The sequence below is a fragment of the Dama dama genome, chromosome 14 (assembly GCF_033118175.1).
Source record: "Dama dama isolate Ldn47 chromosome 14, ASM3311817v1, whole genome shotgun sequence".
Lineage (NCBI taxonomy): Eukaryota > Metazoa > Chordata > Mammalia > Artiodactyla > Cervidae > Dama > Dama dama.
Window position 1 is genome coordinate 72,366,961 of NC_083694.1, and position 26,660 is coordinate 72,393,620.

General features: G+C 42.1%; 1 protein-coding gene across 9 annotated transcripts in view; it reads right to left on the minus strand.

Moving 5' to 3' along the window:
- The window catches only part of DENND1B (DENN domain containing 1B), a 267,912-nt gene that overhangs the window by 97,686 nt on the left and 143,566 nt on the right, over positions 1-26,660 (minus strand). For all 9 annotated transcript variants that reach the window (XM_061161076.1, XM_061161073.1, XM_061161077.1 and 6 more), the window contains 3 exons: positions 25,871-25,981; positions 7,993-8,093; positions 1,892-1,937 (listed from right to left, as the gene is read on the minus strand). In XM_061161076.1, the coding sequence (XP_061017059.1) occupies positions 1,892-1,937; positions 7,993-8,093; positions 25,871-25,981 (258 nt within the window). The remainder of the gene's footprint in view (positions 1-1,891; positions 1,938-7,992; positions 8,094-25,870; positions 25,982-26,660) is intronic.

The following is a 26,660-nucleotide window of genomic DNA, read 5'->3' on the forward strand; positions in this document are numbered from 1 at the left end:
TTCTGCAGTATTTTGGAAAAGCTTTTTGTTTAAAAAGTTGATATAGAATCATTATGAAAAATAATGAAACAGGTACAGTCAACCACTTCAAATATTTTTCATCTGCATAAATAAATGTATTATAAAAACTGTGTGTTATGTATGTTAAATAAAGAGATATGTGTACTAACATCAAAATCAAATTTGATGACTTTTTAAAAAAGAATCATACCAACCAACCATAGTTAGATTTTTCCAAGAAATCAAACTACCAATGAATAAAATGCTGGTCATATATTCTACACTCTACTAGCAGATTAAATACCTACTCATTTATATTTTATCTTATACAATTTGTTTTCACTGCAAAATACAGAGTTATCACGCTATGCAATCCAGGCTTCAAAATTCAAAAGAAACTAAACCCACTATAATTCATTAAGATGTAGTCTTTATTAATGGTTGAAGCATACTCTCTACACAAAAGATGCTCAGGAGTTTTAAAAATAATCCCCAGGATCTTCCTTGAGCAGCAAAGTGAGGATTGATACAGTGATAATGACTAATCACTGAACCAAATCTAACTCACTAACTTTGCTTATCAGAAACTGGGTTAAAGTACAATATGGACAACCAGCCAAAGAAGAAATTTATTTGAACAAAACAAATCAGCTGGCATAATGATGCCAGGCAACTGACCCAAGCCTCTTGTTTACTTTTTAGGAACTAATCTCATAAGCTGTCCTTTCTGGAAATCTCACTGATTTCAAGTCTGAGGTGTTTAAAGCTCAAGGTTTCTCATCACAGTGACAACAAATGACAAAACTCACTCTGAAATAGACAGTTAAAAAAAAACCCTACATTTTAAGTCCCAACAGGACTGAAAATTAAATTTTTTTGCAAAGCTATATTCTATTTTTTTGTATAGTATATATATTTTTTCCATTTATTTTTATTAGTTGGAGGCTAATTACTTTACAATATTGTAGTGGTTTTTGTCATACATTGACATGAATCAGCCATGGATTTACATGTGTTCCCCTTCCCGATCCCCCCTCCCACCTCCCTCTCCACCCGATCCCTCTGGGTCTTCCCAGTGCACCAGGCCCGAGCACTTGTCTCATGCATCCAACCTGGGCTGATGATCTGTTTCACCCTACATAATATACATGTTAAGATGCTGTTCTCTTGAAACATCCCACCCTCGCTTTCTCCCACAGAGTCCAAAAGTCTGTTCTGTATATCTGTGTCTCTTTTTCTGTTTTGCATTTAGAAAAGCTATATTCTAAAAGTTCATGATTAGTGTATTAAAACATATTTTGGTTAAATTTTGATACAGTGGATTATAGTGAAGTTCACAAAATAAAAATTTGCCCTTTATGATTCATAATTACAAAAATTTTCGCTTTTAAAATATAGAAATATATTTTCTGAAAGAGAGACAGATATAAAAGATATCAAGCGTCATCAAGAAGATGGTTTGAAAAAAAAAAGATGGTTCAAAGACTAAGTTTTCAGTATTTAAAACTTAACACATGGGAGGGGGGATCGGGATGGGGAACACATGTAAATCCATGGCTGATTCATGTCAGTGTATGACAAAAACCACTACAATATTGTAAAGTAATTAGCCTCCAACTAATAAAAATAAATGAAAAAACAAAACTTAACACATGACTGCAACCAAACAGAACCTACTTTTGTGGGTCTGAGGCCACTGAAGGTGGCCACTGTGCATACTGATTAAATACAATTATTTCAATATCACCTTTTTGAAAACGATCACATACATATACTCTAAATATGCAGCTAGTTCCTTCCTTGTACTATTCAACTGATATTCTCTCAAAACACAACTGTTTTAACTATTACTTCTACGAATTAATTCATCTCATGTCTGAAAGATACTCACCTCTAGGAGGCTGGAGTGTATTCCAATCAGGTACGGCATGGGGGCACTAAATTAAAAATACACATGTTTATGTTCACAGAGTTCATTAAAACTGAAACAACGATACAGTAATTCAGAATGCTTTAAAAAATACATTTATAAATGGGTGGTTCTAACATAGCACATCATAGATAGTCAAAATTATTCCATACAGAAAACTCAAATTTAATCTGAGGCTACTAATATATTCAAATTAAGGTTGATGTATATAAAATCACAGAATTATAATTAAATCAAGAGTTAAAATGTTTAAAAAACCTTTTTTTATGTAAGGAGAATATCAGGGTCTCCCATCGTCTAAGATGAATCTTTTCCATATACTTCCTATCAAATATATCTTGAAGAATCATCAAATCTATTCACACTTATTTGTACAATTTTTTATTCAATTAGATTCTTACATGATTTCATTAATATATATTCATTGTTTCACACATGCTATGTCACCAAAATTTTTGAGTCAGTCAGTCACAGTGTGTTTACTGAGACCTACTTGTGTGCCAGGTACAGTCTGGGAACTGAAGGTGCAAAGAGAAGTAATTTCCTCCTCCACCATTCTTACCATTCTATTTCTCTGCTATCTTCCCACTCATGTACTGTGCCTTTTACTTAAACTCCATACGTTCTTAAGTATCCCACTTTCAACTGTCATATAAAATTATATTTAGTAATAATATTAAATGAATATAATTTATTTAACTTATAATGATATTAAAGTTATCATTTTAATAAATTTTAAATTGCTCTAGTAAGTTTAAGAGTGATGTTAATTAATTCAACACAGTATCGGGAGCAGACCCAGGTACCACCAGCTGGCACGGGGTGAGGGTAGAGAGTACACTCCCTCGTGGGGCTTATGTTCTAGCAGAGAATACAGACATTAAATGATGTTCATGATACATAAAATCAAGGCTTACTAGTAATTTCAGAAATATTTCTCGTGAAATACAGTGAGGAAACTATTCAACTCGACGTTTCAAAATGAAATTATTATTTAAAAAGGAAACATGAAAATGAACAAGTGTCTACAAATGTCATAGAAGATATGCTAGTTAGCAGCTATTTTAAAATAAAACATTTTGGCATTTCTTTTATATACATCTCTGTGTTATATTTAATGCAAACCTTTTCTGTTAATGAAAACAGATAATGTTCTTTTTCCAAGGATCTGCATAATTTTCCAAACATTCCTGTCATTATTAGAACTGAGCTGTCCAAAGTCTGGCATGTCCACTTTGCTACTGAGAACCAGACAAAACTGGCACCTTGGCAGATCCACAGTTTTCAAAGTAAACTCAAACAGTTCCTAATTTGTTCATGGATGGCTTGCCACTAACATCCACACATCCAGAATACACATAAAGAAAGAATGGTTCTAATTCTCACTTAACTCTTCATTAGCCTGTTGGTGTTGTCCTAGATTTTAATTCCTAGTTGTCCTTGTCTTCTGTAGCTTTGTTCCTTCTCTCTCTCTTTTTTTAAACGTCTATGCAATGGGCCATCTGGAATTGATCTGATATTCTGGATATTTCATTTGACTGAAAGTCGAGAACTGTTTATAGGCCTTGATATCCTGAAGATCTAACAGATTTTCTGCCTTCAAAAGGAGAGAGAAGGAATACATGTGGACTACTGCACTTTTGTTTAAATAAAAGGCGGCTAGTCGGTTCCCCATTCAAGTTCTCACCCCTGGGATTCCTTCTGGGACTCCACAGAAGATAGAAAACGTGTGCCTCTAACTACTCTGGGCTCCCATGACTGGGTTCAGGCAACTTTCACAAAATTGTACAAATTTATTAAAGTTACTGCATAATTTTCCAATTCGGGTTAGGAAACCTGACCACAAAGTTCATAATACAGGAAGACCATGGAGTCTCAGATCTCAAAGCACATTTTAATATAATAAGTGTTCATCAGACTATTTAAGCCTTTTAAAAATAATAATTATTATATCTATTTTACTTATGTTGAGGGGCAGGATGCATCAAATTTTAAAATATCAGTGCCAAAAATAATAGCTAACCGACTTAAGTCCTATCAAATATACCTTAGATAACACTTTTAAAACTTCATGAAAGCTAGTAGTTACTTCTCAAAGCAAAAACAATAAATTTACAGAAAATGTTAAGTCAGAATAAAAATCCAATACAAAAATCTATCCATAAAATAACTGAAACTTTTTTCTGTGGGATCACTTGGTATCTCTACATGGTTTTATCTCACTAACTTCTGGAAAATCCAAAATACACACATGTTGGACTGCAAACATCATTAATCTAGAAAACACTTTCCTAAAATAATTATGATGTTTTTCAGAATACAGATTAAACTGAATAGTTATGAAAACTGGATTGCCTACATCCTAATATTAAGTCAGCCAAATCTCATGAAAAGTAGTTTTGCTACCCTAGCTGAAATCTCCTAATTAGATTAGGGCATTAATAAGTCAGGGAAAGATCCTTGGCAACACAGATGTTTTATCATCTATGTGCAAAACCATCCCAGATTTTTCTGTCAATGGAATTATTTTGCAAAGACAGGATACAGAAGGCTCTATTATGACTGCAGCCTCTTTCTGGTAGCAATTAATCTTTACTGAAAAATAAAAAATAATTACTTTGTAGTAGCTTTTTTCTTTTTAGGTTTTTCTTATGGAGGCCACCCATGGGGTAGACCGTAACAGCAGTAGTCTATTAACCTAGGGTAGTCTAAACAAAATAATTTTCCATTTAAAAAAAAAAAAAAACAAACCTATTCTCTTAGAAGCTAAAACTCTTATTTTCAAAAAAAAAAAGAAGAAGAAGAAGAAGAATCAGATAGAGAACATAAAAATGGTGACTCAACCACTCTCACACAAATGAACATACTGGTAATGGCCTCACAGTGCCTCGGGGTGTTTCAGGACTCAGAAGGTTAGGCCGTGTGGCAAAGTCACTCTAGGCCTCCCACATTAAAGTACTCCTTTCGTGTTCTGTTCTGTTCATCAGTACCTACCATGCAAATTTCTAGTTCCACAACAGTGTAATTGTTAAGTAAAGGCATGATGTTATACAAATCTCTAAAACTTACTCACGCTGGATAACTGAACTTTATACCCGTTACACAGAAACTCCCTATTTTCCCCTTATCCCGGCAGAGGAAGGGAAAACACAGACGGTGTCATTTCCTACCCTAACGGACGGTGGGCACTTCTCCTGGGTGCTCTGATCGGGGTTCTTTTATGTGCCTTGGACATAAACCCTATGGCATCACGGTATTCCTCTGGGCTCCCCACATGCACTGGTGCACGAACATGGGAAGTTCTTCCTATCTGGGGACTCCAGGGGACGGAAACTAAGTCCTACTCATTATGTTACATGCTCACAGCTTGGCAAATACACATTTACTAAATGTCAGGTCCACAAATGGATGGATTAATGAAGGAATGAGCTGACCAATTAGCAAGCCTCCGTCAGCCGACCAAGATGCGCTATTCACCCACGGTCACAAGATGGCATCGCGGCCCTCCGAGTCTAGGCCATACCAGAGACACACTTCCAGGGGCCAGGACTGCCTCCAGACTGGGCAAGTCCAACTACCTTCAAGAGTTGGCAAATATACAGCCAGCCCATCACACCTTCCTGGTGCCATTTTTGGAGTAGGATATAAACATTTCTTTACTCAGAAAATATGAGATTGAAGGGATGATCTCTAAAAATTTTCTCCCTTTAGCACACACATCAGTATGACACTAAGATCATTGGCAAAGATGCAGAGAGAAGAAAACCGTTTTCTTAGTTCAGTCTGTGGAATTTTCTGACAAGGAAAGAGAGCTGGAGTCTTAGACAGCTATTTTGGAAAAAAAAAAAATGTAGATTACACTGCCCACTTCCTGTGTTAGAAGTGGAGCTCGTCACGGTGACCCTAAGGTTTAGGAACTCTCAGATAACTTCTTGCTTGATTACCATGGCTCTGCTCTCTGGACCAGGGAAGTGCCTAGCACACAGGCTGTTAGAACTTGTCCTAAAGGGGCTATCTCAGAGGTCAGAAATGACTAAGATACGAAACAAGCTTCCTTCATTTCAGGGAAAGCAGCCCAAAGAGAAGGACATGTGGGCAGAGTTAGAAAGCATCAGGAAGACATCTCTGGAGCGAGTTAGTGATCATTTCTAAACACAGCATTTCAGGAAGTCTTAAATGTGCCATCATTACAGCGAACGGAACCTAAAGGGATGTGACCTCCTAAGATTTCAGAACATTTTCTATTGAAAAATTAAAATGGCACTAATATTATGTATGACAAAATGTAATTTTAAGCCTCACAATTAGAAGTGTTAGTTCTTGAGCCATTACTTTGGCATAGATTTTTAAAAATCATATAGCAATGCATCTTCTAATACTTCTATCAAAATTATTGAAAGTAAGTAAGTTTTAATTGCTGAATACTATGTGCAAAGGTCTACTGCACATGTTGATGTGAAAGAATCGCGGCTCCTGCCTTGGAGGATACTGGTCTATTCCAAGTACGCTGGTGAGAGAAGACGACTCTAAAGTGAGTACCGAGACAGCTATTTCTAGAGCCAGCTGTACTCTCAGACGTGTGTGTGGTGCTTTGCAGTATAGTTAAACCACATACCTACAGTCTCCTGCCAAGCTGTTTCTGCCTCCCAGCACCCAAAGGGCAGGATGGCAGCGGGAAGTCACTGGAAACTTACTTCATGGCATTATCAATACTAGTAACATTACCATGCTGGGAAAGCCCACAGTAGGTGGCTTTAATTGATATGTGGCCAAATATACGAACTGTCATTAAAATCATTTGTTCGGAAGAGGCCTGGTCATAAAAACTTGATAGAAAACTTCATTGTATGAACTTAGGTCATTTCAACCCTTAAACACGTTGAGTTGATGTGCTTTTCATGAAATCAGAAAGTAAAATAACGACTTCATTTCTAAGAGTTTTTTTTAAAGTAACATTGATTGTGATAAAAACAAATATATTATGGTCACAATCATTTCCTTTCTGTGTGTGTGTGCGTGCACGTACATGGACTATTGTTGTTTTAGTTACTCAAGTCGTGTCTGACTCTTTCGCGACCCCATGGGCTGTATAGCCCACCAGACTCCTCTGTCCATGGGATTTCCCAGGCAAGAATACTGGAGTGGGTTGCCACTTCCTTCTCTAGGGGATCGTCTCGACCCAGGGATCAAACCTGCGTCTCCTGCTTGGCAGGCAGATTCTTTACCATCTGAGCCACAAGGAAGCCATATGCACATGGATGGTTCAGAGTAAAAAACTTCATCTGACTGCTTAAGAACTTGAGCTCTGCCTGCAGAAGATGACTGCCCTAAGTCCCAAGGAAGACCACAAGGCTGCCGTTTGAGGGTCTAATTCCCCATCAGCCTCCAGGAAAGAGGACTGGGCCAGTTCTGGAGGCCCAGCAGAATTCAGACTGTGAGATCACCAGCAGGTGTTTCTGATGCCAAGAAGTGTTTCAGAATTACCCCCACACGTGTCAACACTGCTATTCATGGTGGCTCGAGGCTGAGGCTTTGATTTCACCACCAGGAACTCAGGGAAACCCTGCATTCGAGGCAAGCCCTCTGCGGGTATCTGGTACCAGGCATGCTACTGTAGGAAGCGTGTGTGGGAAAGCGTGCTCTGGGGTGGAGGGTGAACATGTGCTCTGACAGAGGCAGCCTGGATTCTCCAGGACTCTGCAGACAGATTCTGACCCCTGGGACATGGGCTCTCTGACTGATACTACAACTTCTGCAAAATGTATCTAACCACAGCTGTTAAGACTGGGTCAGCTTCTATCTGTGCATTTAATTATCTCAATGATGGTAGAACAAACTCAATGAAATCTAAAGAACTTCATGTTTGCCAAGAACAGATTTTTGCTACCTTTGGAAAGAACCACTGTGCCCTTCATAAAACCACCTTTTAATACTTGCTACTGATCTCCATGGCAGGTTTGAGAGGTCTCATTCACATACGCACACGTAAGTAAGCACTCCAAGCTTGCTTAAACTGCAGAGGAAGCGCGTCTCCCAGTCCGGAGCCGGCACAGCCGACTTACCAGCAGTAGTCCAGCAGGTGCGGGGGGAGCACGGGGATGTATATGTGCTGCCAGTACATCGGGTACAGAAGGGCGACCGAGCCGTGCAGACAGGCGGTTAACTAGAAGGTGTGAAAGGAAAACAACAGTGAGTGGCCGCGGACCCTCCACACGGGGACACGCTCAAGTCATCAAAGACGGACGATGCTCATAAAGCCATGTATGATCTTGAATCGTATTACCTTGATCAATTCTGCTTCTAGGAAAAAAAAAAAAAGTCTCATGTTTCAGGAGCCGTCCTGAAAAATGCGTAAGAAGCAAAGTAGCTTCCAGGGCATCTTACACGGACGGTTATAGCTCCGTAACATAGACTGTTTGGGGTCAAAACTAAGATCCTAAGTAAACCTGAAACACCAGGCCAGCGTCTTTGGAGGAACTGTGGGAAACGGCGGCGTGTGCTGCCCGTGCCGGGCTCGCTCGCATGGATGCGCCGCGCTGCGGTGTGGGGGGAGGCGAGGCGAGGCTGGGGGCTCCGCGGGGATATCATTAGGGCAAATTGCCAAAGAATGAAACGTGAGCCAGGCGGGGGAGCCTGGAAGCTGCGGCAGCGCCGGGGGACCCGGCGTTCGACAGTCGGAGCCGCCGAGACGTGTGAACCGCGGGTGATGGTATCAGGAGACGCTGCTCGCTGACACGGAGAATGTCACCATTGACCAGCGCGCTGCCCGAGCTTGACAGCTGTACCGCAGGCAGCCAAGGACATCATAATTTCATATTTAAACTGCTCCTTTCAGATTAACATCGTGCTTCCTAGCTTTATACCACAACAGCTGCAGATACACTGATGCTATTTTAAAGGTAACTGCCATTTTAATTGTTTTGTTTTGGCAAGCAGTTAATTAAATATTTTTTTAATGCTTAACAAAGGGATATTGCTTTATTTTCTCCCCCATCCCTCCTACTGACCCTCATCAGAATTATTTCCGTTACTTCGTTTACATTTTAAATTATATTTCTCTAAGTCTTGAGACCTTTTTTTTTTAAGCATTTAAAGCAATATTTAAATCAGCATTCTTCCTCATTTTAAAGTTTTGCTATAGTCTGCATTTTCAAGACAATGAATAAAAGTTTCCATTCAACTTGAAAAATGGAATTAAAAAATAAAACCATCTGAAAATGCACCACAAAATTTCTATACGCCATTATTTCTATTTTATCATACAAAGAAATTAAAGTTCATACAGTAATCAAATTGAAGGGATAAATGTAAACAAAGCAATTCAATCTTAGTAGCAAAATTTGTCTATATTTAAGTGCAAAATAGTTCCACTAAATTTTTTAAAAGTCAGTTACAATAATCTAATCTGAACCAAAAAATGAAAATCTTGATTAAACATATAGTCATCTTCATCATATGTATTGTATTTTTTCTGGTTAAGATTTTGAATTAATTTTTATATAGCACAAAATGTATTTGTTCCATTTGGAATGTTATCATCACAGGATTTTAGTACTTTGCATTTATAAGGTTTAATATTTTAAAATATTCCTTCTGTAAGTATTATTTTTAAAATTTCTTAATTAGCCCACACAGTGTACCACTAGGAGGCATTCAGATGCTTCTCTTTAACAGTTTCAGACCACACTGACTTCTCTTATATAGCCGAACCAGAGGGAAATGGAAATGGGGTTGATCTCAGTGGTGTCAATTCTTAGCTCGCCTGTGCTCCCCAGCTGTGATGAGGCAACTTTAAAGGCTTCAGTGTCACCTGATGGGCTAAAAGCACTCACGGAGCTGTGAAAGGCACTTAATTTACTCGATTTCTCCATCTGCAGAGAGATGGCTTTTTAAAACAGCTCATTGAAAACTGTTTTTAAAAGGAAACTATTCTTTTTCATTGTTGAGAAAATAATTAACTGTGTAAAAGGAGGGAAAATGCATTCTCAAAAAGAGGAATTATAACAACATTAAGCTATTTTACTGGGTACACCAGAGTCCAAAGCACCGTATTAAATACTACAGACTTTCCCCCTACGCCCTTGATGGTCATCCCTAGGGGAAGTCATGAATTGCTCGCTAGTAAGACACAGTTTCACCTGATGAATCTGACTGGTTTCTTAGAGGACGATTTCTGCAACAAGAAGCAAAGTCACAAACTTTCTGCAAAGGCCAACATTTGGTAGAGGGTCACATCAGCTAATCGAGACCCTCCAGGAAAGAAGGAAGCTCTGCAGGATTCAGCAACCTCCCAGATGCAAGGGATCGGCCACAGGGAGAGGTGAAAATACTTCCCTCCACCAACCCACAGGTTCTGGCCTAGGCAACCAGGATGAATTATTTAAAGAAATGCAAACATGTCAGGTTTAGGTGGAACTTTAAGGAATTCGCTCTTGCAAATACTGATTCTGTTAACTCAGAGACATCGAAGGGGAGATTTCCAAAGACGGCAGAAATGTCCATGCCCACCCAGCACTGCGTAACAACTATGTGACTTAAGAACACAGAGAATATACAATCATAGCATATGCTTGTGGATGAGACAGTAAGTTGGAAGTAAAAAAAAAAAAAAAAAAAAAACCAAGAAATAAATTTACTAGGAAATTAAGAAGTTATATTGCACAAGATAATAACAATGTTGTACAAGGTAATAACAATGAAGTATGTCACAGAGTCAGGGCACTGCCACTGAGAGGCTGTGTGACTGGCACACCCACAGCACAGATACAGATACACACACACACACCCCTGGCAAATAGACCCAGACACACACACACACACCCGCAAATAGACCCAGACACACACACACACCCACACACCCACAAATAGACCCAGACCCCGGTACACCCACAGCACAGATACACACACACACACCCGCAAATAGACCCAGACCCTGGTTTCCTCATCTTTAAGAAACACATACTATATGATCTGAAAACATGGTCTCAGAGAGATCTAACTTCTTTATTCTTAGATCAGATCAATTCTAACACTTTACATTTTTAGTAATGGTTAAGAATTGTTTTTTCCATACAGATGGTTAACAGAACACTTTACCTAGACAATAATTCAGACCCACCTTCAAAATCTATCTAAAGATAATCTCTGAAAAATTTAATGCACAGTAAGTAACTGTGAAATTGGAAACATTATAATAACTTAGTCACTTAATTCAACAAAGTTTTTGAGTACCTGCCATGTGCCATCATAAATTTCTACTAAGTAATAGAAACAGACTTTATTTTCTTGGGCTCCAAAATCAGTGCGGACAGTGACTGCAGCCATGAAATTAAAAGATTCTTGCTCCTTGGAAGAAAAGCTGTGACAAACCTAGACAGCATATTAAAAAGTAGAGACATCACTCTGCCAACAAAGGTACATCTAGTCAAAGCTATGGTTTTTCCAGTAGTCATATATGGATGTAAGAGCTGGGCCATAAAGAAGGCTGAACACTGAAGAATTGATGTCTTCAAACTGTGATGCTGGAGAAGACTCTTTGAGAGTCCCTTGGACTGCAAAAACAAACTAGTCAATCCTAAAGGAAATCAACCCTGAAAATTCACTGGAAGGACTAATGCTGAAGCTGAAGCTCCAATACTCTGGCCACCTGATACCAAGAGCCGACTCACTGGAAAAGACCCTGATGCTGGGAAAGATTGAAGGTGGGAGAAGGGGATGACAGAGGATGAGATGGTTGGATGGCATCACCGACTCAGTGGACATGCGTTTGAGCAAGCTCTGGGAGTTGGTGAAGGACAGGGAAGCCTGGCGTGCTGCAGTCCATGGAGTCGCAAAGAGTCGGACACGACCTAATGACTCAACGACAACAACAAAGGGACAGGGATGCAGAACAAGCCCCTGTGTCCAGGAAGCTTACATATCAGTGCGGAGAACAAAGAGTAAACAAGTAAAACATCTATTTACGTTTAAGTTAGAGGTGAATTCTGTGAGGAAACCTAAAGCAGGCTAAGAGGGGAGAGAGTGACAGGAGGTGGGGGACAAACTCTGGCGCGGCCACATGTGCACTGGGACCCAACTGAACGACGGGAGCCGAGGCGTGCACTCGGGGAGAGGGGCATCCAGGAATCCTGGGGGGGGCAGGCTCGGCACCTTCACCAAGCAGCGGGGGGCTCAGATGATTGGATCAAACGGCGGAGCAGCAGGGGATAAGGTCAGAGAGGAAGCAGGTCGGAGCTGAGGAGACTCCCGGGGCCCAGTGAGGACGCCAGGTTTCATTCTAGATGAGATCTGTCTGCACCTCTGAACACAGTGCTGACTGTCACAACTAATCAGTTCCCTAGAACGTTTCCAGAACTTCGCAGACGGAGGAAAGCAAACGATGAGCTGTAGAGGTTTGCTTTGGAGAATGAAGGCCTGTAAAGAAATGAGATCAAATGGTGCAGAATCTATAGAAACACCGAACCATACGGCCCACCTGAAACAAGCAAAATATCATAAATCAACTACAAGGCAATTAAAAAAAAGAAATGAGATCGATAAATCAGCCAAGTAAGAAGGAGAATCTTCTTACTTTTAGCTTACCTATGATGCACTGAATCTCTAAGCTTAAAGGGAAATGATAATCACATTTCTTTGATTAGAATTAACCAAGATTCTAGGTAGTTGTAGGTTCATGATCGGCCTAGACCCACACAGCGCTCTTTTGACACTTGTCAGCTGTTTCTCTACCATCATGGTTCTTCATGAAACCAGGGGATAGGGGAGAAGAAGATTCGATGTTTAGGTCAGAAGACATCACTGACATCATATTCTTGAGACTGAAGGAATACACTGCTGTCACTGAACAAAAATGAAATGTACCAAATAAACAAGAAAAGGTACCAAATAAAGGCTTAAGGAAAAAAAAAGCCTTATCACCTTTGTTAAATGGCACAGGAATATATAAATCCACATATAATTTCACCAAGCATACTCAATATGCCAAACTTATATAGACCCAACATACTAACACACACACACACAATAAACTCACAGGGATATGTATTTCCTATAGAGTACAATTCTGAAATAAGTATGTATGGAAGCCACGTGAAAGAGACAAGACCTGGGGCCTGTGAAAGTGGGGAAACCTGACAACAAAGGTTGCTAACAGTGAACTGAGTCACGGTATGAAGGGAACTGGACCTTCCCGTTGTGGCCACAAGTCTAAGGGCTATGCTGTCACTGACCACAGTGAGGAGTAAACGTTTACATGATGCAAACTGGCCCTGGGCTGGGCACATTCTCAGCACTTGACACACTCAGGTTTATGCTACAACCACTTTATGAATTAGGTACTAGCATCATTATGCCCACTTCACAGACCAGGACTCTGCAGCAAAGTTATACCACTGGCCTGAGGTCACACAAGGAGCTCCGCTGGTAAAGGATCTGCCTGCAGTGCAGGAGACCCCGGTTTGACTCCTGGGTCGGGAAGATCCGCTAGAGAAGGGACAGGCTACCCACTCCAGTATTCTTGGGCTTCTGTCGTGGCTTAGCTGGTAAAGAATCTGCCTGCAATGCAGGAGGCTTGGCTTCGAACCTTGGGTTTGGAAGACCCCTGGAGAAGGAAACAGCTACCCACTCCAGTATTCTGGCCTGGAGAATTCCATGGACTGTATAGGAAGGAGTCCGCCAGGAGTCGGACAGGACTGAGCAACTTTCATTTTCACTTCACTTCAGACAACTAGCAAGTGGCAAAGCCAGGATACCAATGCCAGAGGCTCCGGAATACAATAACTATTATTTTAACCTGGCTTTTGATATACAAAGATTCAAAATCCCCATCATTATAAGGCTTTGAATAATATATAGTGGCTGAAAACATTTTATACTAATTATATAGCAGAGAAGGAGTCTTTGAACAGACAAACAAGAACAGCTGACCTTTAAATGAAAAATTCAAAATCTATGATAGAGGTGCAATGTAAAAAACTTTCCCCAGGCATCAGAGTCTGTAGGAAACCAACAGAGCAGTCTCTCCAAAATGTCACAGAGGGAACTGACGAAAATTCTATGAGTCATCATCTCGATCTGCAAGTATACTTAGTTGGAAGTGAAACCCAAGTTCCTTCCCTCTGTGATGTGAAATCTCACTTATACTTTGCTCTGAAAGTTAAACTATATATTTATTAAAGGAAATCAGCCCCCTGATACAACTAGGCCATGTTTTGAGTGATTCAGTAAACATGTATTTTGAAGAGGGAAAAAAAACACATTATCAGATTTCCAAGGAGACGACAGGAAGACGGTCCATTGAGTGTGACAACCGCAACAGAAAACAGCACGATTCTAATTCACACACTTTACAAGTAAAGATCTCATCCTGACCCGTCACTGCTCCTGTTACTCTGGGCTCTGCGTCTCTTAGCCAGAGTCTTTTTTTTTTTCTGTAAAAGTCCCTCTGCCTGCAACTAAAGTTCCGTAAGAATTATTGAGGGACATACCTATGTCCCCTTGGAATTTATTTATGCATAAAATGCAAGAATTATTGATTAGAGACTTCATTTGATTTTTAAGTGAATCAATATTTAACTCAGAAACCTAAGTGCTATAAACAGTTATGGGTACACAGGATAAACTGCTGCAGTGATAAATTCCTCATGGAATGAAAAAAATTTTAGTGGAAAGCATAAAGAGACCATCTGTTTAAAAGCATTTAATTTACATTCATATTTAAAAGTTTAGGCCAAGAAAGGTAGCAACTGGCTACCTGAAAACTGCAAGGTTATTCCAACTATGCAACATTCTTACTAGAGCAAAACTCCAACCCTCCACTTGACAGTTGAAACAGCAATCCTGTATCATGAAAGAAGACAGTGATTGGTTGTGCCCTGTGTTTTTCAATGCTTTTTTATAATAAGACATTATCTTATACGCCACTCTTGCCTCCTCCTCTAGGGCGGTGTGTCCTGCTGTTTCACTACCAAACATTCATCCTGACCTCCCTGCACCCAAGTCCCTGGGAAAGCTCTGCTCATCTCTTGGCTGGAAAGCCAAACAGCTCTAACGCTGTCTCGCTGGCTTGCCTCTTTCATGTACTCATGCTTTCGTCCATTTTACAGGTGGGGGAACCGAAACAAAGTTAAACAGCTGCCCCAAATCACACAACTAGTCATGGGGACACGGGTGTCAGACATTGCTACTGGTGCTGGGGACAGGATGATGAACGAGAGAGATGAGACCCCTGCCCTCCAGGAGCCTACACTCGAGTGAGCCTCAACTCTGCATTTCTGCAGCTGTCACACTGCACAGAAACACCCACGCGGGCAAATCCATTTCTTCCCCTCCGTGACTTTCTCGTCACTAAGTTTACTGCTCTCTCTGCTCTCTAGTTCACACTCTTCAAGTTGATTCGGCAGCAGTTTTGCTTTTCCTAGAGGAGACCCATCTGCTTTTCCACAATATTCAGGAGCCTGACACTGTAACACAGCTCAAACATATCTGCCTTCTCTCCACACAAGCTTCCAGACACTGGATTCTAGAGGACTGGAAGTGAGGACGTTCATGTGAATTATATATAAACTATACTTTAAAAATGAGGCAGTTATTTAAGAAGTAAACCATACAATTAAAGAATCCTGCAACTGACAATGAGGAAGAAACCTGGAGATCACTCTTGTTCAACTGTTTCATCTGTTACATAATAAATTTCAGCATAAAAGAAAAAATTGGCTTACATGAAATCATCCAATGTTTTCAGCTGAGTAATCATGAACTGAAACATAAATCTCTAATTTTCAATCAGTACAGTTCAGTCACTCAGTCGTGTCCGACTCTTTGCAACCCCATGAACCGCAGCACACCAGGCCTCCCTGTCCATCACCAACTCCTGGAGTTTACCCAAACTCATGTCCATCGAGTCGGTGATGCCATCCAACCATCTCATCCTCTGTCGTCCCCTTCTCCTCCTGCCCCCAAACCCTCCCAGCATCAGGGTCTTTTCAAATGAGTCAGCTATTCCCATCAGGTGGCCAAAATATTGGAGTTTCAGCTTCAGCATCAGTCCTTCCAATGAACATCCAGGACTGATCTCCTTTAGGATGGACTGGTTGGATCTCCTTGCAGTCCAAGGGACTCTCAAGAGTCTTCTCCAACCCCACAGTTCAAAAGTATCAGTTCTTTGGCGCTCAGCTTTCTTTATAGTCCACCTCTCACATCTATACATTACTACTGGAAAAACCAAAGCCTTAACTAGATGGACCTTTGTGGACAAAGTAATGTCTCTGCTTTTTAATAAGCTGTCTAGGTTGGTTGTAACTTTCCTTCCAAGAAGTAAGCATCTTTTAATTTCATGGCTGCAATCACTATCTGCATTTTGTTGCACCATCTGTGATTTTGGAGCCCAGAAAAATAAAGTCTGCCACTGTTTCCCCATCTATTTGCCATGAAGTGATGGGACTGGATGCCATGATCTTAGTTTTCTGCATGTTGAGCTTTAAGTCAACTTTTTCACTCTCCTCTTTCATTTTCATCAAGAGGCTCTTCAGTTCTTCTTTGCTTTCTGCCATAAGGGTGGTGTCATCTGCATATCTCAGGTTATTGATATTTCTCCCGGCAATCTTGATTCCAGCTTGTGCTTCCTCCAGCCCAGCGTTTCTCATGATGTACTCTGCATATAAGTTAAATAAGCAGGGTGACAATATACAGCCTTGACGTACTCCTTTTCCTATTTGGAACCAGTCTGTTGTTCCATGTCCAGTTCTAACTGTTGCTTCCTGACCTGTATACAGGTTTCTCAAGAGGCAGCTCAGGTGGTCTGGTATTCCCATCTCTTTCAGAATTTTCCAGTTTATTGTGATCCACACAGTCAAAGGCTTTGGCATAGTCAATAAAACAGAAATAGATATTTTTCTGGACCTCTCTTGCTTTTTCAATGATCCAGCGAATGTTGGCTCTAATTTTAGAAGATAATATTGGTAAAATCACACTACTACTGTATTGAGGGACATGGTCCAAACAACCGATAAATAAAACCTAATTGACTGAACCTATTCTCTAAAACCATTAGGCATCTCTGAAAATCATAACCTAAAAATATCTCTTAACCAGGAACAAAACTGATGGTGAACCACTAGCAACGGAAAGACAACCACAGGTGCAAGGCAGCCCCAAAGGAGTGTCTGAATCTTCACAAGTGGAGCAAAATGACTCTAACCATTCGTAAATTACATATAATTGAGTGAGAATGAAAAACTGCACACATATATATTACATGCTGTATTGTTCACATTGTATATAATATTCACATACATACTTAGAGTACATATATGTGTATTTGGCATGCACCTCAAAGACTTTTACATGTATACACCTATATATAAACATGGGCTTCTCTGGCGGCTCAGACAGTAAAGAATCTGCCTGCAATGTAGGAGAGAGGGTTCAATCGCTGGGTCAGGAAGATCCCCTGAGGAAGCGAATGGAAACCCCCTGTAGTATTCTCGTCTGGAGAAGTCTATGGACAGAAGAGCCTGGTGGGCTACAGGCCACGGGGCTGCAAAGAATTGGACATGACTGAGCAACTGAGCACAAATATATAAACAAGCACATGAGCATCCACGTGTGTGTGTATATACGTGCTCGCGCACACACACTCCATAGAGTCACCGCTTTCTCATAGCAAATGGCAGCAGGCTCTGCCCCGCTGCATCAGACAGTAAGTAAATACCTGGTGAGCGTGTGTCCCTTCTGTCAGTCTGAACTTGCCCCTCTTCTTTACCTGCTTTCAAGCAGGCTCTACACACGGCAGACGTCCCCTTATTAGCCATGTTTCTCAACCCCAACCTCATCTGCCTTTCGTGGTCACTGTTCATCCAGGAGCTGGCCCACTCTGGTTGAATCGCTGTGACTGCCTTTTCACTGGACGCCTGTCAGTCAGAGTTTCCCTACTCTGGTTTTCTTCTACTAATATAACACCACCAGAGTTCCCGTCCCCAAAACAAAGCTGGTCACAGCATGTCCCCTATTTGCCTGCCCACAGTCTGCTGGATAAAATCCAAACCCCTTAATTTAGCAAACAAGATTCTTCACAATCTGGCCACTGCCTGTCTGTCCAGCCAAATTTTGTAGCACGACTTCTCTCTCTCTCTCTCTCTCTCTCTCTCACACACACACACACACACACACACACAACACAAGTAAATATTTCCAAGACAAAACACCAACTTCCTTCCAAGAACCAGGTGTGATACTGGAGTCAACTCTTTAACCTACCGCTCTCTCTCCTACCTTTCCAACATCAGAGTCCTAGCCACGCTGCCTCGGCCTTGACTGACCCGATCTAATTTATTATTTATGACTTAGAATCATAAATGACCTTGAAATTCCCAGTACCTGGCAAATACAGTATTTTATCAATACTAAATGAATAAATACCGTTACACTCTTGTTTGGAAAACTCAACCGAAGCCAAACGTCTCCTTGAAAAGCAAGTTCCTGGTTTGCTCCTCGGGTTGTTAACTCACTCCCCTCTTCCCGTGACACTATTTATCACGGTGGTCAGCCGCGGGGGTGTGACAGGTCTGGGGAAGCGGTGCCTTCCATGCCCCGCCCCCCCACCCCGGATTCCCTCTCCGCTCCCCGCCTGCACCCTGGGGGCACCTGTGCTGTCCTGGGCGGGGGCAGAGGACGGGGCAGAGGCCCTGAGACACGCGGCAGGAGGGTGGATGCATGCGGGGCCCTGGGAGGCCGGCTCCCGCAGGGCGACACCGGCGCGCCACTGGACCTGCTTTGGGAGGTGCGGTGGCAGGAGGCTTCGAGGGCGGCGTCTCCCTGGCAAGCAGCTGGGCCACGCAGTGTCTTCCGTCCAGGAAGAGGCCTGATCAGGCTCAGAGTCGCTGGACGAAGGTCTGGGTGAGGACCTGCCGTCTCTGCCAGCACGGCCACCGCCGGACTCAGAGACGCACACGCCCGAGGGCACATCACTGCATACAGCATGCCAATCATCAGGGTTATCTGTCGAACTGCAAAGTGACGGCAGGCTCAGGGCCGTGGCCGCGACTCCTCCCGCCCACACTTCGAGCCGAGAAGCCACCGGCCAAACTGGAAGGGGGGCTGCGCACCCAAGACCCAGGTATGTCCCCCGTGGGGAGCAGCACCCTTGGTGGGGAGGGGGCAGCTCTGTTTTACATGGTGCAGGGCATGCTCTGAATCAGAAAACATTTCACGGTGTTGCTTATCCCAGAGCCAGAAGACACGGGATCAGGGGTCAGGGGTGAGGTGGGGTGGCCCCCACAATACCACACCTAACACCACCCCTTGGACAAGTTCTCCTTCCTGCCCCAGCTGAGCAGAGCTCTTCCAGTTTGGAGACCGGACCTCCAGACGGGAGGCGTCCACCTGAACAGGATGATGAGATGCCATCTGGCCCTCCAAATGCCACTGAACCAGCAGGCTAACTGGGGCTGATCTACTGGCTGGAGCGACTGATCTCCATGACCAAGAATAAATCAGTTTGTTTCTACACAAGAGGCAGGAGCCTCCCTGAGCACCATGCACATCCAATGAGCGAAGAAAATACCACTTTCCAAGGGAAGAAAGCAGTGTGTCCTACTTAGAACTACACGAAGGGCCAAAGATACCAAACCAAGTTCCAGTACAGACTGAACAAGACAGACACTCATACAGCCGAAAGGGTACAAGATGATGGATAACTTTCCCACCAAGGAATTGCAATTTGGGCATAGTTTTTAAAAAAAAAAAAAAATTAAAATCTTCTAGTAGAAGACAGCTGAACACAAGTCTTTTTCTAAAGACTGTATGGAAATTGCCCTAAACTTATAAACTTCAGAATTTATGAAGAAACCTTTAACATCATTACTATTTATAATTACTATTATTCAAAGAGACAAGTGCCAAAGGGGCAATAAGACACGTTTCTGTCCTGATGGTTTCCATGTCAGGTGAACACTTCATATTACATTACGTAATTAGTGCAAAGGTTATTCTATAAACTGTTCTGATAGTCACAATTAAATGATTAAATTACTGCACACACACTCCACCACGGTTCTGACCCTTTATGTCCTCATTTCTATGAAAAGCATCTCTCATCACCCCGAGACTTGCGAGATGCAAACACAAGCAGTTTTCCCATCTGAGAAGTTTCCTCCACACATAACTTCCCACAAAGTGTCACACAACCGCCTCAACAGTCCTGCTTGCACACTCTGGCCACATCCACTTGGCAAGGCATGAAAACACTGTGTTCCAAAGAGGAGGATCAAGCCAAATAACACGCTGATCAGCAGAGTCACTGTCTGCAGGGTCAGCCGATGTGACTGGTTGCTGTGGGCTTTGGGAAGAAATAAAAACCCAAAAGCTGTTTCCAGTCTACCTTTCCCTGAGAGGTCGGGGTAATAACTGTTAACCACACCACTCTGCCATAGCTTTATCGTTAAGGGGGGAAACACGCTTCCATCATCTGGGGTGGGGAGGAGACTGGGTAATCTTTGTTCTCGCCCCGACTGTTCAGTTCTTGGTCTCCAGAAAGGTTCTCTGCACAGCCAGCTCCAGATGAAATGCAGATACAGGTGGTGCGAGTGCAGACGACGGAAAACCCAGATGGAGAGGCTGGGCCTCCAGACTCCCCTTCCATCCAACCCGACCTGTGAGTCTACAGTTCGCCAGCCCATTTCCCGGGGGTCACAGGATGTCCTTCTGCAGAGGCCCTGTATGGTATTAACGGGAGCAGGGGGGAAAGCACATGCTGAAACGCCTGGGGGCGACCATAACGAAGGAGGAGAGGACAGTGACTCAGCGCAACTCAGGCACTCGGGGCGTGGGACGTGGAGCCCACAGCCAGCGCTCTGTGACTGACGCACTCACGGGTGCCGCGAGGGTGTGCCCACCCGCCAAACGCTGGTCGGCGTGGGAGCCGACACGCAGACAGCTGCTCGGAAGGGAGTGTCGCTTGTACCTGCTTCCGCAGGCCACGAGGACACACTCCGGTTAACACATCACTGACAGGATGACGAGAGGGCTGCTGTCAGATGCCGGGCAGCCCGGTGCCGCAGACAGAACGCGCGGCCCCAGCTGACTAGTTAGGGAAGTCTGGGCGGGCACAGCTACAGAGCACATGACAAGGCTTCACGCCCGGCTGACTTGAGAGCCGATGACATGGCTTTAAACAGCAATCTCTCCCTACCCCCGGTCACAAAACAGCAATAAGTCAGCGGATACCCCCTTGTAATGTCATGATTTATTCCTTTGCTTTGAATCAGGAGACTCTGGGCTGAGGCGCTCTTGCTTGTCTGCTGTTCGCTTAGGGCTTGGGCCTCCAGGGTCTGCCCACGGCATGCACAAAATCAGTGTTCCTGCTCAGGGTTGCCAGGAACCCTTCCCTGGGTACCGGATAACACGCCCGTCAGAAGGATGAACACACGACCGATCACATCCTGATCCATTCAACTCAAAGACACAGAAAAGTACAGCAGTGTGCCCTAGCAAGATACATCTTAACATTAAGGAGGAAAAACCTGTGAAAAACTATTAAAACATAAACAATATTCCTGATACTTTTGCTAACATACCTCAAGAGTAAACTGTTTCTTTAAAGTTTATCACTAAAAAGATAATTACAAAGTATAATTTTGACTATAAACAATACCTAAAGGAAAGGGTCCTCAAGTAGCTCATTGTCTGCCAGTGGATCACCAGTAAAACCCCAGAAAGCTATAAAGTTGACAAACGCCATTCTAATACAATTACGACCATCAAAATGTAAATCCAAAGTTCCCAAAACTATAATAAAATTATAGATGTGAAGACAACTTACATGTGTTCTTCTAGAAATTAACAATCTGGTCATCGATTTAAAAACAACTGAAAATAGGCAAAACACAATTTCTTGCATGAAGCACATAACAGTTTCTATGGTATACACAATCCTATAAGAATGTAAGAAGCTTCACGGACAGCAGTCTTTTAACCTCAGTTCACTGATACATTAAATATTCCTTCCTTGGTTGTTTCAGAGATTTCACTAAACTCTTTCTAAAAAATAGCTTATTTCTAATTTATGTTATGGTACTAGTCTTTGACCTTAAACATTACTGTGTCTGGAATTTATAGCATGTGTGTGTATGTGTGTGTGTGCATGAAATCTGTTAAGCTAGATTCAATGCAGCTTCCTCCATGTAAGAAGGGTGAGGAGATCATGAAAGCAAGCTTGAATTATGTTTCTTTTATCAGTCCTCCTGCCCCAGACAGTGAACCAAAGCGAAGTTGTTAACTGAGAGCTGACACCACCACCAAGTTTTCAGGAACTCTCATAAACAATTGGTATTAAGTTTACCTCGAATATAAGAAACAACTCCCTAAAAGCGAGCCTTTATTAATTTATTTATTTAATCAAATTATTAATAATAATTTATTCAACCATTAAATTAATATTTGTTACTATTATAATTAATAGTTGGTTATGATATTTAATAATTAATATAATAGATATTTACATTATAGTTAATAATATTGTTGTAATTAATAACATTATTAAAATAATTATTTTTAATTCAAATGAAGTAAAAGGATAGGCATGTTAATTTTTACTATAAACTGCAGATCCAGTCTATTATAAATTTATAGCTAATGGTCATTTACTCTTATACAGATAAAACTCTAAGCACTTCATATGTACATATGTGTGTCTACATTCCTATGGGTATGTGTGCATGTGTGTGTGTGCATGTACACATACCCATAATCTTTAAAGCAACCCTATGAGATTACAACTACTGCAACTCCCATGCTCCCAGGTTGAAAGTCAAAAGCTGAGTGGAAGAAGAGTTACCTAGACATTAAGAGGTGCTTATAAATTACAGTGGAAAGCAACACCAGTATTTTATACTACTTACCAAAAAAATTTTTTCACAAAATATTTATATGTATACAGATTTCTTTTTTTTAATTGCAGTATAACTGACTTAAAGTATTATACTATATTAGTTTCATGAGTACAATATAGTGATTTGGGATTTTTATACATGACAAAGGGCTTCCCAGATGGCTCAGTGGTAAAGAATCCACCTGACGATGTAGGAGACGCAAGAGCTGCAGGTTCGATTCCTGTCCGGGAATGTCTCCTGAAGGAGGAAATGGCAACCCACTCCAGTAATCTTGCCTGGAGAATCCCATGGACTAAGCCGGTGGGGCTACAGCCCATGGGGTTGCGAAGAGTTGGGCAAGACTGAGCAAGACTACAGTCCATAGGGTCATGAAGAGTTGGACATGATACTGAGCATTATATGTTACAAAATGATCCACACTAGTAACTAGTTACCATCTGTCACCAAAGTTGTAATATCACTGAGTATATTCCCTCTGCTGTACGTCACATTCCTGTGACTTGTTCATTTTATAACTGGAAGTTGGTGCCTCGATCCCCCCTTCACCTATTTCACTCACCCTCCTCCCACCCCCCTCACCTCTGACAACCACCTGTTTGTTCTCTGTATCTGTGAGTCTGTTTGTTTTGTTATGTTTGTTTTGTTTTCTAGATTCAACACAGCATAAGTATTTCACTTAGCATAATACCCTCCAGGTCCACCCATATTATTATAAATGGCAAGGTTTTATTCCTTTCTATGGCTGAGAAATATTCCATTGTATGCATGTGTGTATGTATACATATCTATATACACACTTCACCTTCTTTATTCACTCATCTCTAAGGGACACCTGAGTTGCTTGCTTATCTTGACGTTGTGAATAATGCTACAATGAACACAGGCGTGCAGACACCTTTTTGAGTTGGTGTTTTTGTCTTCTTCAGATAAAAGCCCAGGAGTGTCACTGCTGGACTGCACCCTGGGTCTGGTTTTGGTTTTCTGAGGGATCTCCATACTGTGTCCCATCAGATGTATTTCTAACGTGTCCCTATACAGACCGCGTTCACTCACACAGCTTACTCCGATGCCACCTTCGGACCTCTCACGGGAGAGGTCCCGCCTCCCGGGAGGGCCTTCCCGGACCGCCGGGCATGTCACTGGAATCTGCTCTCGCTTTCCAACCCTCCCCCGACACACTCTTCTCCCTTATCCCCCAGCTCTCAGCACCACGTGGCCTGACGGCTATCCGCTCACTCGTGTCTCTATCTGCCACATCAGGTGGGCTCAGCTTCAAGAGTGTTTGGACCTCACTTTGCTCACTGCTGAGGCCTCAGTGCTTGGACTGTGCCAAACACACAGTAGGCGCATAATAAATATGCTACATGAATTAAACTTGACAAGAATTTGGTTCCTAGGTGTTCAAATACAGTCTTCTTAATCTTTAGGACAATATTCATGTAGAAGTATTCTTTATAATTTTAGAAAACTTGGCTTAAAAGAGTGATGAGGACAAGCTGTGCGGTGTGGCCAAAAATAAATAAATAAATGCAGGAAATGTCAGGGTAACCAAAAAAAAACTAGTTGAAAAAAACTGATGAGGAGGAAGAGACAAAAAGGATAAATAAGATTTTTTTTTTTACCTCAGTGGTAAGTTAAAAACAGCAGAAAAGCAAATAAATTATAAAAAACATCAAATAATTCAGACTGAATTTCTTAATATCACATTAAGAAAATGTAAATAATTACCTATGCCACGGACTGGCACTTATTCTCAACAAAACCATAACATTTCTCCACACTTACTCCTTCAAATGCATGTCAGGAGTTTCTCAGTACATAAAAGCATATATTTTCAACTCTTTTTGAAAAGTGAGCATATCAATATTGCATTTCAAAATCTCAAAACTGTTTCTTTGACTTTAGAATAATGCAAATAACCTAAAATTAGAATCAGGAGACCCAGTTTCACATTGCCCATCTCCAGCTATCTACTTGGCCTTGAGGAGGCCATTTAACCCTTCTTTGAAAATACCTTTGTCACTCTGTTAGTCTCTAAGTCATGACCAGCTCTCTGAGACCCTGTGGACTGCAGCACACCAGGCTTCCCTGTCCTTCACCATCTCCCAGAGTTTGCTCAGACTCACGTCTATGGAGTCAGTGATGCTAACCTTTCTCATTGTTATATCCTAAATAGGTATCCTAGAGAGATCCTGAAGCTCCTTCTGCTCTAAGACACTAAAACAATATAAAATAAGGTTTTTATTTGTATTACCAGGGAATAAAACATAAAAATAGTATCTTATTTTTATCAGTTAGCTAAATTTGTAAGAAAGGTAATTCATGGGATATTAAATAATGTTTTTAATAAATAACTCTTATTACCCACAACTATAATTCTATTTATATTACATTTTTAAGTCAAAAAATTTAATTTTAATGCTTAGAGTAAGAAAATAGATTAGGAAATCTAGAAAAATACTTTTGAATATTTTTCTAGGACCCAAGAAAACTCCTTCTATTCTCCCTCCCTTTTCCACAGTAATGAAGACCTTCCAAAAGAACATTTCGGTGAGTGGCATAAAACCTGTGATTTGGGGAAAAAAAAAAAAAAGCTATTTTGACTTTTAAGTTATTATCAGTCTGAAGAGCTTCTCCAAATCAGAACTATTATAGCATCCACTCCCCCACCACGACTTGGCAACAAAGATGAATCCACCTATTACCAGGTTAGGGTAGCCGCTATTATCCCGGCCCCTTGATTTCTTTCAAGTGGCTCCAATGGAAAAAGAGCCTCAAGTGAATAATAAAGATCTCATAATAGCTCTTAAGAATTCTTTATATGGTAGAAGGCACTAAAATGAACTCCAGGGAGTGAAAAAGAAAAAAAAGAAAGAAAGAAACGCCCCTCGTCTTCTGATAAGAAGAAATAATTAACCTGACTTAATGCACCCGCGAAGGCCTTCCATAAATCAGACCTTTGTGCTGCGGCGGCGGACTAAAGCCGCGTGTCAAGAGGGTATGCAGATGGCGCCTGTGGAGCATGCGCAGAACAAGGCTGGGGGGCGGTACTTACGGTGCTGAGCTTCCCGGACGTGACGATGATGCGCCTCTCGTGCAACATGCTGGCGAAGAGCTGCAGCATGTTGTTCACGTCCACGGCCACGAAGTACTCCGTGAGGTTCCTCTGCACGGGCAAAGACAACTGCGTGAGGTGCGGGGACACCCGCGGGCTACCCGCATTCCGAGGATGTTAGTAGTAAAAATTGCTGACAGTTAAATGCAGTCCTGGGTCCGACGCCACGCCAAGCACAGAGCCTTCGGTTCTTATTTGAAACACAGCCCTGCTCTGGGAAAGTGTCCTTCGAGGGTGATCAGGGCATCAGCACTCGCTCCACTCCCCGGCTCCAGGCACCTGTACAAGAAGCCAGTTTCCTGGCCCCAACCTGGACCTGTTGCGAGAGGAGCCTTGGGAATCCCTTTTCTCAACAAGCACAGCAGGTGCTTCTTACAGGCACCCAGAACTCGAGAACTGCTGCTCCGAAAGTGCATCTGAGTCTCTCTCTGTCTGCCAGCCACTCACCAAGGGGTACCTTGGCTTGATAGGATAGATTGGGGTCCCCAGACCCTGGTCATCAACCTGTACCAGCCCACAGCCTGCTAGGAGCGGAGCCACGTAGCAGGAAGTGGGCAGTGGACAGGCAAGGAGGAGCTTCATCTGTGTTTACAGCCGCTCCCCATCGCTGGCATCACCGCCTGAGCTCTGCCTCCTGCCAGACCAGCGGTGGCATCAGATTCTCACTGGAACCTGAATCTCACGGTGAACGGCGTGTGGGAGGGGTCCAGGCTGGGTGCTCCTCATGCGA